This window comes from Diorhabda sublineata, chromosome 2 (assembly GCF_026230105.1).
Source record: "Diorhabda sublineata isolate icDioSubl1.1 chromosome 2, icDioSubl1.1, whole genome shotgun sequence".
Classification (NCBI taxonomy): Eukaryota; Metazoa; Arthropoda; class Insecta; order Coleoptera; family Chrysomelidae; genus Diorhabda; species Diorhabda sublineata.
Window position 1 is genome coordinate 23,952,177 of NC_079475.1, and position 14,859 is coordinate 23,967,035.

Genomic DNA, 14,859 nt, shown 5'->3' on the forward strand with positions numbered 1-14,859 from the left:
TCCCGTACTAAATCACTTATAACGTGAATAACTATTCTTTTTATAATCGCAGTTTACTATAAAATGAAATTCAATAAACTTCGAGTGCGTCTAAATTGTAGTTGGAATTTTTTTCTTCGGAGAAAGATTAATTTGATAATTCCCAATCACATAGACGTAGCAGTAGCATATTTTTGCTAGAAACTATGAAAACAATGCTCCTGATCAGTTCTACAGGATAATGAAAGATTATACATCTTGTTAGTTTGAAATTCCAGAATACAGAAATCTCTTAAATACGTAGTAAGTTTCGATGCAAATAAAATATTTACTGGGATATTCTTTGGATCTCCTACCATCAGAGTAACGTTAGTCTGTTGTGAATCAGACAGGTCTTTTCTTTCGTCGACAGTACGAATTTTCATCGTTTGCCCATTCTACCCCACCTTTAGAAATTTAAAGTTTAAGACAACTGATTTATGCCAAATTGGCCTTAAAATATTAACGAGATGTGGGAGAGACTAAGTGGCAAATTAAAAATTCCAAATGGCTTATCGTAAAAACGTTGGGGAGAAGATATTAAAAACGAACTCGAGGTGACAGAAACAAAGAAGCGACATTTCCTCTTAGCGAACGTCTTATCTGGTAATTACCCATGGGCGTATCTCATTTACCTGGAATACTTCGTAGTATATTGAGGATATTCATCAACAGATATCACTTGAATGTCTTTTGAAGTATTTGATAGATCATAATCGAGCTTCCATTATTAGATCAAGAGATGATATACGAGAAAAAATTGTTTCGTACTATTTCAAAAATCAATGGAAATATCGACAAAAAGTATATTTTTCTCAAAACGTATCAAAGGAGAAAACATTCCATCCCCTCTTTCCAACATTTTATTTAATCGAATTTTGCTCGGTATACTCAATATAATCGCTTTCTAGATATGTTTTACAATAAGTCGTGTAGATATATAAAGAAAATATAAATGAAAATATATGAGAGTGAACTGTTGTATTAAATAGGATCTAAACAACAATAGTCGTAGTAGACAAAAGTACTTGAGCACATTCAAATAAGTAAAAATCGGACGATCAACGAAGCAGCAAAAAATTTTACTTAAATATAGTTAAATGCCACTTGAAACATGAAGAATGTCTGCTTGAAGTATATGAGTAAGTAAAATCTCCCAAAGATATCAAAACTGCTAAACTTTTCAATAGCTTTGGTCAAATAATAGAAATATGAAACCGGTTTCCAATCAGAAACGATGTTATCAAATAAAACTAAAGAAAGGTTGAGTACTATTCAATTATTCTGCAAAGCGCAAGATCTGGAAGATATCCATAATACCTATTGAATGACGTTTTTATTTTAAAATACAATCTAGAGGATTTAATAAGAAATTAGTCAGCTAAAAGTACTTTATTGTGCATCTAGGAAGATTATATGAGTAGCCAACAGAAAAAGTAGAGTGTTGATACAATTTTTTGTTCGAGTGTTTAATTGATATATTTCATCAATAAATCTGAGTTCTCCTGGAAGATACGCCTTTGGTATCGGAGAAACATCTTATCTTGTAATTAGCCTTTAAGACACTCTAGTTTTATGTGTTTCTGAAATTAGCTCTAAGTGAAACTTCTTAAGCATCGTGCATTTTATATCACAGCTTGCTGTTATAGGTGTTTATTCAGATAAAGGGTTGATGTTTCGTTATGTTACTCAGTATTAGGTTTTCGCAAGAGAAACTTTCATAACAAAAGTTTCAACATAAATAGTTTACAGAGTTTCAAAAGTACCAAGGAATAACGCTTAATGGTAGTCTTAAGCTCCTTAACCTAGTTAACTAACATTTAACCAACACGTTCAATTTAAGTTATGCTCATAAAGCGTAATTACTCTTCTCATATCATATAAATGTCAATAAGTATAAAATGTTGTGAGACGAATAAGTCATAAATAGAGGGTTGTTAACTAAAGAAAATTATTATAGTTTAAATAAAAGTACCGATTAAATTGATTCAACCTTTCAGAGGTTTCCTCTAATGGCTTCATTCCAGGCCCGCGCTGTATATAAGGGAAAAGTTGTCTGATGCATGACGGCGCCGAGCCGCCAAAGGCGCCGAAAAGCCTTTAAGCTCAAAAAAAGATAGAGCAGTAAACATAAGGCATTGTCTGATATTTTCATTTTTTTAAACGAGGGAACTGAACTTCTCAAAAATAATTTTCGATCCAATATGTAATATGATGACTTGAATTGTGTAAACTCGAACAAATTTGATTTTAATCATTTGGCTTGCGACGAGCCTACGCGCGTGTTTTTGTCCTGTCCGAGCTTGCGTAAATTTATATATTAAACTGCATCGGTCACGATTTCATTTGTTGCCAGTTGCTTATAAAAATAATTAACTTAGCGAAGTTAAAAGTGCATAATGTAAAAGATATCTGTTTTTTTTTATTCCAATAGGTTTGTGTTTTATTAATTATTATATTTATTAAATAACATAACTCGCAATGAAGGACTTTTTAAAGAATTAAACATTCATAAAATTTTAATGAAAAAGGTAATATGGTCTCCGGAAGAAACATAAATTTTATAACAATTGAAACATTGGGCAAAGCCAATTAAGTAATTTTGCCATCTTTTCAATAGAATTGGACCAGCTAAAAGATTAAACACCGAATATTTAAATAGACAATTTACAAAAATAAAAGCACGGAAAGCTCAATTCACATATTATTAACAATACCTAATACCTGATATTAACCTTTAAAATGGAACATGATGGGGAAAATGCGATTAATTTAATAGAAGATAAAATTTATGTATCCTTACTGAAGCACTAAAATATTTCCTCAAAATTCTCAAATAACTATATTTCTAATCGCCCAACTCAGAAATTTTATTCAGTATATTTGGATTTGATTTTTCTTTCAATGCAACAATTACATTCACAAAAAAAATAATTCATTACATTCACTTGTGAAACAAGACTCGTCCTTTAATCCTTACTCACTTTTTAAACATAGATAACTGTCGTATTTTAGATTTATTGGTGAATTTCATCGAGGACATTAAAATTAATATTCAGTAGAATCATTAAAAAATTCTGCGGCTGATGGACTTGATTCCAAACCATTCCTTCTCAAACTCACTTATGTTGGTTGCATTATGAGTTTCATCCTGTGATATATATATAAAAAAGTATTTTCATGTTTTATAAATATTTTTTCCATTTTTTGTGTCTTTGTATCATGTATCACTTGTGAAATTTTGAGTTGTAATACTATTAAAATATATTTGGGTTTTCCATAAGTTCAAAATTATGTTTTATACCTCAATGAGAAAATACTTGTATAGCTTGTATTTGTACTATAAAATATAAAAATAAAAATAAGTTTATGGAAATTGAGAAAACTATTTTTCAATAAGAACGTAATGCAAATTTGGGACGTTAATTTAAATTTGTGCAATTTCGCCAAAAAAGCTGTAAAAAATTAGTTTTGAAAAGGTGATGTAATTCTGCCACTAATTCCAGTCTTTCAAATAGTATTTTGTATTAATCAGTATAGTATCTGAAAATTCCTAGTGTCACGAAAAATGTATATATTGTATATACCTGAAATAATATTTCACTTTTTACTTACATGTCTAGTTTCTGCTATGAATATATACTTGTGGGTATCAGTATTTATTGAGTTTTTTTATTCATAACGAGTATATACGTACGTGGTTAGTCCTGGAGGATAATATGTAAGACTGCATATTGGAAATGCTATATTTATATACATGTTATATCCAATGTTATCTGTGGTCAATTTAGAAATAGAGGTAACTGGTAGAAAGTCATCGCTAACTGAGTAACTAGAGTATTTATATATTTATATATATTGAAAAATTAGATTCGCTTTCGTAAAAAAAAGCCGCATTATACTTTATACCTCATTATTTTCAGAACAATGGAAATAATTATTACTTCATTGAGTAATTTGTATATCAAAACACAATTATCAAACAGATTTATTCATAATAAATTATACAAGGTTTACTATTGTTAGAGATTAAATCTTTTCTTTAACCCAGAAACGTCGGAAAGCAATTATACACCTTCGCGTGAATTTTAAAAATAACCCAAACTATTAAGAAGTTTTTTTCCGAGTTCCATATCGTTAAGAAGTACAAGAAAAAACAAATAATGGAAAATAATTAAAAGTTTGAGTAGTTGTCAAATGCAACGACTGTTGAATATTAAAATTTACACCCGATTGGACAGAACACGATCATAAAATTAATTAAGAACTTCATTTTACGTTTTAGGAATCGTAAAAATAGTCGTAAAGTTAAAAATTCGCTAGTTTATATTGTCGTAAAACTAAAAAAAGTTAATGTCATTTGAAATGGTAAAGGCCATGCTTCAATTGCTTTTTAGTTCATTAAAATTTATACACTAAAAGAGTGCAGTTTAATGGAGTATAACGAAATTCTAATTGAAAAATAGTATGAGACAAAATATCTGTCGAATTCATTTTCTATTCCTAGGTTCTAGTCTATTTGTAAGCTTGAGAATAAATTTAGAGAAGCTTAATTGTTGGTGAAAACAAATAGTGATTCGCATTGATATAATAATTATTGTTATGATAAGGATAAATAATGATGACAAATCAATCACTTTTTCTAAATGAACGATATCCAAAATTTTTATTCGAGAAAAACACAAATGAACTTAATGTTTAAAATAGCTGAAACTAAGTGGTTGTTCCAATAAAAGCACAAGATTACAATGTTCAATGCAACATGGTTTTCTATAACAAATTATCGAAATATTTATTGATTTGGAAAATATACATCAGGTAATTATGTTTAAAACAAAATATATTGTAAATGGCCGCAGATAAAGGGCTAGAGTATATGGAGTTTCTCATGCGCTTCGACATTGAAAATATCTGCGTCAGACTCAATTGCAACACTGATAAAATTATTAAAATGCAACCCAAAAACTTGGTCGTACGTTTTATAGCCGAATCGATATTTATTTCTACAATTTTTTGTTTCTTAGACCTTTTGATGTATTAATGCATCTAAATGTTATAGATTTTAGGTTTCTTCTGTTTTGAAATTAGTTTTTTTGATAGTTTTTAAAAGAAAGATAAATTTTGACGTTTCGACTTTTCTTTAAGTCTTTATCAAAATATGATATTCACACTTACAATTTGCTTATTTATATTGATCTATAGAAATACCTCAAAATGAATTTATAAAAGCTATAGAACTCATACTACAATAACATATTTCAAATATGAAAATGGAATATACAAACAAATTGATGGTTGTGCTATGGGAGCTTCCATTTCAAGTGTTATAGCACAATTGGTAATGAGAGATCTTGAGGAAACGGTTCTAAACAAACTTGATATAAATATTCTTTTTCCGATATGTAGATGATTGCATTACTGCTGTACCAAAGAATCAAATTGAAAACATAAGTAAAAAATTCAATTCTTACGATAAAAAACTTCAATTCACAATCGAGGTTGAGCAAAATAATAGAATCAATTTTCTTGATGTCACATTATATAAAATTAACAATAACTTGTTCCTCAAGATATTTGAACTTAAATTCATGTTATTCTATGCCAAAAAACAGATCAGTGACAATAAGTTTGGCTGATAGATCTATCCAACTATCAGATCCTGAATTTAGATGCTTAGCTATTCAAAAAGCAATTGAAAGAAAATAATTATCCGGAAAAAATGATAAACAAAATATTCAAGATAAGGATAAACAGATACTACAATCAATTTAAAAACAAAACTGAAACGAAACATCAAAACATAAAACATTTTTCCTTACCATATGTACCTACAAGGACTTTCTCAACATTTATCGAATTATTTCAATAAATATGATTTAGTATAAGTCATAGAGGACATAATACATTATCCAAATATTTCACTAAATTAAAATCTAAAACACCAAAAAACAAAAGAAGTAATATTATATATCAAGTGCCTTGCACTAATTGTGACGCTGTCTACATAGGGCAAACATCTCAGTATATAGAAAAAAGTCTAAGAGGTCATCAATACTATAAAAGAAATAGAACTGCATCAACGAACCATAAAATATCAAAAAAACATAAATTCAATTATAAAGATTCAAAAATTCTTGAAACGGAATCTAATACACGAAAAAGAGAATTGTCAGAAATGGTTCACATTCATAGCTTTATTTTGTAAATTATAATAAATTTAATATATTTGAGATATGGAAACCAAGGAAAAATTAATTTTTCTAATTGGAACAAAGTGCTAAGTTGATTTTATCCTTATTTTAATATTCATGATGAAGGTGATCTATAGATCAATATAAATAAGCAAATTGTCAGTGTAAATATCATATTTTGATAAAGACTTGAAGAAAAGTCGAAACATCAAAATTTATCTTTTAAAAACTATCAAAAAAAACTAATTTTGAAACAACATAGACCTAAAATCAAGAACATTTAGATGCATCAATATTTATTATAGATTTTCTTTCTTGGTCGCACTTCTATCTCAATAGTCTAAGCAAAATGTGTCATAGATTTACTTCCCATGCATTTCATTGAATAATGTTGATAAATATATGATAGCGATTTCATGGAATAATTCCCTTTCCATGGAAAAGCTACTATAGTAAGAAGAAATATTATATTATCCAACCTAATCTCTTTTAAACAATACACACATGGTCCAGAGAGTAACCAATTTTTTCATACCATCTAAAAAATAGGAATTCTGGAAAATACTCGTTCATCTTTGTTACCACCTCTTCATTTGTCTGAAGTATCTTTCCATCGGACTTTTTTCCAAGTGTGAAAACAGAAAGTAATCGGATAGAGCTAGACTGTAATGTAATAAATAATATATTTTTCCTTCAACATTTTCTTGAGTTCTGCATCAAAATGAGATAGCAAATATTAGCATAATATTGGCCAGTTATCGTTTTCTCTTTTTGTGTTTGAAAAAAAAAAAGAATTATTTATGAGATACCACAACATTATTATTCGAAAAGCAATTTTTGTCTTCTTGGAGCACGTTCCTCGGATGAAGCACATCGTTTCGATTGCATTTTTCTTTCGGGGATATGATGATGTAAGCAAATCACATCTACTGTTACGTATCGACAAAAAAATCAACTATATTTAAATATATCTAAACATTCGTTTGAATTTCTAATAACGAATAGCGAGCTTTTGATCTGCATTAAGCAATCGAGATCCCTACTTTGGATATAGCTTTTAAAATGTTGATTACTCGTTCGGTTGAAATATTTACTCTTATACTTTCGTTTGACAATCGCTAAGTATAATATTTTCGGCAACACTGATCGTAGAAATAACCTATTATTTTACTAGTAAAATAATGAGGGCTCATTATTGTACAAGTAACAAAATAATAAGAAACGATTACAACATTTTATTATGATGAGTTAATTTGATGTTTGTCAGTTTTGAAAAGTGTATATGTCACACGGAGCAAAAGGCCCATTATATGTTTCGCCCAGTTTGCACAGCCTCCGTTAACGCCTGGGCAGTGCAAGAATCTGGGCTCAACAATAATGATAGCCTTCTACTCCTAGTAACATAATGTACTATTATATGAGTATTACAACCAATCTATCTATCAGTTTCGCGCAAAATTTTTACATATAACATGACAGTAACTAATAATATAATCACTGTAGCGAAAATATCAACGTCTGAAAAGTTACTAACATTCCAATTGCCATGGTATGAATACATAGAATCAAATGATGTAATAGATATAATATTACTGTATATTCAAGTAATGAACCTTTAATTCATCTTGTGAGGTAATGACTGATACATTTGCGTTTTGACGATAATTAAACCTACACTCATCTTTCAACTAATAAACTAAATAAACTAGTAAAACCACAATATATACAAAGTACAAAAATACTAAAATTTTCACTATATTAATATGCGGACAAAATATTCATTTCGTGGTGTTTCAATTTGAAATAACGATAATATTATAATAGTGAATAGGGATAACTACAAACATATATTCATGCAAACCCATCGTAGAATCTACTAACTCTAGCATATGAGTGAATCTAAAACAGAATCTTTTCCGAAACAGATGGGTTCAGGCATGTCATGTAGGTAATAGGAACAAAAAGATGCTTCAAATAATACATTTTAAAATATCCCTCCGTTATAAATAATAGATGCAGAAATGCCATTCTCACAGAGGATATATAGCACATATAACCAGCTACTGGAAACAAATACCTCTATAGTTGGAAAATTGATATATTAACAGAAAACATACAAATACACACGCATTGAAAACCGTACTTCACTACCAAAACAAACCATCTGAAATCTTAGAAAAACAAAAGTACGAAATATATTAGGGAAAAAACTACAATTAGACAAAACAATAACATGCAACAGCCTGATATGACATTCAATGAAAAGAAAAACATAAAACATACATACCCTATAAACGTTTCCGTCTCCTCCGGTCACAACATAACAAGATTCTATGTAAAACAATTTTAGAGCAACACACAGTGAGCATTATTCCCTTATCATACTAAATATTCCTAGTCTAATGTTTATAATAGTGAACCCGTCTAGGTCTTACATAGAGCACGGCCTGTTGCGGTTAAAAAGAAGCTCATCCGCAGCCGATAGGAATTGCTGTGGCGGAGGTATTGATGAAAAAAACTACTCGCAGTGAACCAAAACCTGAGACCAAATTACAAAAATACAAATTGAAAGAAGATGATGCATTAAAAGAATAAAAATTATCCAAAACTAATACCACAAACGGCTAACAACAATGTGTTTGTTGCGATAACACAACTCCATCGGAACAACGTAAAAACTTTCGTTATCGAGCTCTCCCCATACACTAACAAAAAAATAAAATTTAACAATCCTAGTTACAGCACATTCGCGCCTATTGTGGCACATTTGACGGCGTTTTCATTATTTTCTTTATCTGGACCCAACAGAAAGGGCTCATAAAATAACTCTAAATACTGCTAATTCTAGGATTAGAGACAGCCGCAACATGTCCTGTGTATTTCGAAGGAACAAAGTTTCAGCTTGTGTGTGAGCTTCTGTATTAGGTTCTGTTAATTAGATTAATTTTATTATCGCTATAAAAGGAGTGGATAACGACGAAGGATCGGGATACTATTTACACGATAGGATTAAGAGATTCTTTATGGAATAAGGGAGGTATTAATAAGGGTCAAGGTCGGCTGAAAACGCCGCTTTAATACATACTATTTGATTTAAACTAATTTCAGTTTCATGCAAACATGTAATTTACAACGTTATATCGTTTTGTCGTGTATTTCATTATTCTTTAATCTATTGAACTACCCCAGTATTCATTCACAAATATTACTTATTTTATTATTGATCAAAAAAGTCATCTCTTTGGTTGAGAGAAAAAAAATTATGTAAGTACACCTGACATAGATGGTTTTCTAAGCTCATTTATATCAAAAATCATTTATAAGACGTGTCCTATCGTTCGGCCTCCTACTTACCTCAACTAACATATATTTTGTCCTCCGCTTTCTTGTCAGACGATGATACAGTTAATCAAGACTATTTGAGAAAGGAAAATTTGTCAAAATACCAAAGTTACGCACAATGTTGTTGTTAATTCAGCTTCAAGTGCTATTTTTCTTCTTGTGTAATTCAAATTACTTCCATTAGACACCACAAACCACCCATTTTAATAATAAAGAGGGATAAAAAAGGAGAAGCCACATAACTTGAATGATTTCGACTTATTTATAAAAAATAAGGATAAGAGGGATAAATGATATTTTATGTTTCTATATAAAATTAATCTGCGAATGATGTTTGTTGAAGTGTTATATACTATTTATCAAATTTATACAACAATTTTTCAATATTTCACTGTAACTTGTACACAAAGGTATTACATGCACCGTTATTTAAAATACAATATTGTCCTACAATTGTAAAATATACCGTGAATGAAAATTGAAAAGTATATTTGTTAATATTTTGTCTATTCTTTTAAAGATTTTTATATAGCTAAATAAAGTACAGATAACCATTTTGTAAGATATTGAATTCATATTTTTAAATGGAATAAAAATGGCGTCCGTAGCACATTCGTATCGATCGCAACGTCGTTACCGACCGAGTTCTTCTATGCCAACATAACAATGTTGCCGGTGGATTTTAATATCTTTTGTCAAGAGCGTTCAATTTATTTCAAGAAATAAAATTAGAAAAAAATATCAATTATCATAATAAGATGAAGAAACGTGGTCGAAATTATTTATATACAACAAATCTAGTTGCTGATAATGAAGTAATGAAAATTCGTGTGGTTGAAAATATCAATACCATCCCAAATTATTCGTTACTGGATTTATAGTTCATTCACTGAAATAAAATTCTAAGAACTCATTTTCAGTTCATATATTATTGAATGATTATTCTATTAAAAATCAGAATATTGTAATATAAAATAATATTGTTCTGTCAATTGGGAAATCAAACGTGGCAACACTGAGTATAGTAACCACACTGTCAACTATAAATGATTTCAGATTTTTGTATTTTGTGCTGATAATAATTAAAAGTGTACAATTCTCAAATACTTTCAATGGAACAAACAAAACCATTTCAGTTAGTGGTGTTTGAAGGTGACTTTTCATTACCATCAGTGGACCCGGAATGTATAAAATCGATACTGTACACTACAGCAGCAGGAGTTCCAGTAGAGGTTAAATTATTCAATAATATAAAACATTGTACACTATTTTCGGCACCTTCATTAGTACATAAGAACGTACAATTTAAAAGTTTCAGTGATGTTGTGCTATACTTGAAAACGTTAAATTACTACCTAGATGGAAATTTGACTCCCAAAGAAGCTAGTGAATCTCTTGCATTAACAACTTTAGTTCAATCCAAATTGAGACCTCTTGTTGAATACAATTATTGGGTTGATGTTAGAAACGTGCATGAACTTACCAATATTTGGTTTATGAGAAGTCTTCCTATACCATTTAACTACATTTATACTAGAAAATTCAAAGATAGGGCAGCCAATTTGATAGAAACATTACATCCTGCTGAAACAAATAGTGATGTTATTAAAGAATTTTTGCAAAGGGCAGCTACAGATTGTTTGTCAAACTTGTCAGCAAGACTGGGAAATAGTGACTACTTTTATGGTGATTCACCTACCACCCTTGATGTTACAGTTTATTCATATATAGCTCCTTTATTAAAAATCCCTTTTCCATCAAATGAAATGAAGAATGTTATAACAATGTGGCCAAATTTAATGAATCTAGTTAAACGAATAGACTCTAAACATTTCTCAAATTTGCCTAAAGGCTCAAAATATATAAAATTGGAGGAAAAAGTGAAAACCGCAGATGATGAAGTTTCATATATTGCAATTTTAATTTTGACTTTGAGTGCAACATCTTTAGTGTTGGGTTTTGCCTATACTAGAGGATTTTTATCCCACAGATTGTTGGATTAAAAATAAATGTCTTGGTTGTTATGTATTTTTTGTGAAATGTGAATATTTGAAGCAATACTACTAATTTAACAGTATTTCCGTGGAACTTTATTATTAGGTATGCATTTATCAATTACTCAAATAAAACTATTTGATGATGTATTTGAGGTACAAAATTGAAAGTTTTTCCTTTTGATTCATTGTCAGCAGTAAATAATCATAATAACATCTGATTCACTAAGCGATTAATTGGTTTATCCATTCAAAAACTTTGTGTTTCACTGCTAGTACAAAGGAAAAGGGAGAAATAACTATTGCCATATGAAATGTAGTTACCTATTGTTTATGTAGACTGAAAAATCTGTGAATTATGAACTTTTCATATTCGAATTTTTATATAAAAACCAAAAATTAGTACATATTAAACAATCCATATTTCATTATTTTGTTGTTTTAACTGTAACTGTTTACATACCTAACAAATAAGCTTAGCTGAATATTTATTACACCCAGCACCCCTATTTTATAAAAATATTTTGAAAGGAGAAAATTGTGCTACAGAGATTTTTATACAAAGTGGTTCAGAATATCATCATTCAAGGTCTAATATTGAATAAGTCCAAAAAATGCCTTTTTCATTTTTGAATATCATTCGATAGAGAATTAATAGGTGCACCTCTAGGAAACTGACACAAACAAATCTGGAAATCGATCTATGTTGATAAATTCTCAAAAAAATAATATGTAATGTGATTATCATTTTTGACTTTCTTCAAATATCTTCCAAAGGATTATATAATTTTATGTTATTACCTACCTCACCCAATAAGAATAAAGAGTAATTTTGAAGGGTAACAGAATTATGATAATAATAAAGAACCTAAACACAAAAAATGATGATGTAAGTATTTTTCTATCTACACATTCAACGTCAAGGGGAAAACTAATATCTACATTGTACAGCCAAATTTTCGTTTTTATATTTATATTCTGACTTTTGCACCTCTCGAGAAGAAGATAGTGAGAATCTACGTAGATTTGTCAGATGACAAATGTTTTGATTCGTTCTTGACGTATTCGTTATGTTATTTCTTACATTTTATTCGTTCGCTCTATCCTGTGTGGAATTTCACTATATAAATAAGAATTGTTGTAGCAGATATCCAATACCATTGGATAAAAAGTTTTATTCGATATCAAAGTGCCATTTTTAATAGCAAAAGAAAAATTTTACAGAATTATGGGGCTTCGATTTTAAAACGAATGATGCGCGTCAGCGTTCAAACGTAAACTTTATGAATTTTTTTTGAGGTTGTAAAAAATACTTGCATCACAATTTTCTGTTAATAGATTACTCACTGAGGGTCCTTTGAAATAGTTGAAGAAAATTTCAAAAATTTTGGGGCTTCGATTTCAAAACAAACGATGTGCGTTAGCGCTGAAAAGTAAACTCGATTTTTTTTGACATTATCAAAAATACTTACATCACAATTTTTGATAATTTGTTTTCTAATTAGGTGAACTTTGTAATAGTTGAATATTTTTTTGATTTTTTGCTTTTTCAATTCAGAATTTTTAGAGGTAAAATTATGTAGCCTATTATGTCATTATATGTCTCGTCTAAGAACATTTTTTCGCCAAAGTTCAGTTTATGTTGTAAAGAAACACAAATCCATGGATAACTTCACACGAGTAGAATGCTAACAAAATAAATTTTAATATAATTTTCGTAAAATTACTGAAAATTTACTAAAAAGTGATGTAATAACTCTCACTCACCCTTCAAAATTACTCTATATTCTTCTTGGATAAGGTAGGTGATGACATGAAATTAAAAAATCGTTTGGAAAATATTTGAAGAAAGATAGGTTGTCAAATCACCCTTTTGATGAGTTGTTAACTTAAAAAAACCAACATACATCGATATCCATTATATGTCTCCTCTATTAGCATTTTTTTACAAAAGTTTAGTTTATTTCGTAAAAAAATATGCGTCGTAGAAATCCGTGGATAACTTCACACAGGTTAGCCTTCTTTAATTCAAAAAGGTGCTTCTATAGTAATAGCATCCTTTTTTTTCTCACTTGGAGGTATACAGGTCTTTCATCAAAACTACCTTGTATTGGATGAATGAACCCTCTGATAATAACCTAGTGGTGAAAAAGTAAGTGTCTTAATTCACCCGTTAAAAGATTCTGTGGAATACAGGACATATGTGTAAGTAAATCCTTTTTAACACATGGAGTAAAATCTTATGATTTGACTTAGTGAAAGATCTGTCTTTAAAACCAGTGACGCCAAGAGGAATCCCCAAGTTTCAACAGTCTCAATAGGCTAGGGTGACCAAGGGGATCACCTAGACAAATAGGAACCAACAGAGCTTCCCCATTTTTTTGTTTTAATAATAGTCTCCCTCATTTTCAGTTTTCGACAAAAGTGTACATAAAATAGTACCCCTATGTTTGTTTATACAAATTAATATAGAAACATATAGAAATAAGAAACGGTTGCTCAGTCATGCCAACCTGGCATAAATGTTATGTAAGAAAATGGAAAAATCCATGTAGCGAAGTAAGTAGTTATCAGTGAAAACAAATTTTCAAATATTACGTAGCTTAAGATTCCTCCAATAGTTATTATAAATAAAAAATTGGAAGAGAGATGAAGGATACCTTTCAATATTTCCCGTACTTCCAATTTATGGCTAATAATAAATTCTCTCTCGAACCGTTTTTCTTCTTTATTTATACGATTTTTTTTCGTGGGGTGAATTAATAAACACTGTCTCTTGCGTTCTTAATTTATTTAAACACTATATAATACACTAGCTTATAATTATTCACTTATCACTAACACTCAACTAACTTAAATAATTTATTCAAATTCTTCGATTACTTTGCTAATTCGTTCTATTCACTACGACTATTTATTATATACTTAACAAACTGCGCTACAGAAACTCATTATATCCCAAAAAAGTCTAAAATTTCTAAAAAAAACAAATAAATAAATAGACCTTCCTGGAAATTATACTAAAGAAACAATGTAAATAAACCGCCTGCTATAATAAAAAACAGGCAGGGCCGGCTCCAAGGCGGAGACGCGTTTGTGACACTATTTGAATATCTTCATTTTTCTTCAATTTATTTGTTTTCAATAGAAATTTCTCGATAGGAATGGTATATGATCTTTCTAGAGCTTTATTATTTGTTAATCATGTTAATTCTTAACTTTAATTCGCTATTAATTTATGAATATTCTCTAGGACAATACAATATACTGTATCAAGTACCAAACTATAATTTACAAAAAAATATGTCATCAAC

The 14,859-nt window shown here is 29.5% G+C and overlaps 2 protein-coding genes across 2 annotated transcripts in view; both read left to right on the forward strand.

Annotated features, from left to right (window-relative positions):
• LOC130452612 (semaphorin-2A) overlaps positions 1–14,859 on the forward strand; it is a 1,040,595-nt gene that overhangs the window by 345,866 nt on the left and 679,870 nt on the right. The gene's annotated exons all lie outside the window — the stretch shown is intronic.
• On the forward strand, positions 10,566–11,976 carry LOC130452616 (metaxin-3). Its single transcript, XM_056791962.1, has one exon. It carries the CDS (start codon positions 10,664–10,666, stop codon positions 11,552–11,554), a length of 891 nt encoding a protein of 296 aa, XP_056647940.1. The 5' UTR covers positions 10,566–10,663; the 3' UTR covers positions 11,555–11,976.

What these genes read in the sequence shown, in the direction of transcription:
- LOC130452616 (XM_056791962.1), top strand. Translation starts at nt 10,664, where the DNA reads ATGGAACAAACAAAACCATTTCAGTTAGTGGTGTTTGAAGGTGACTTT.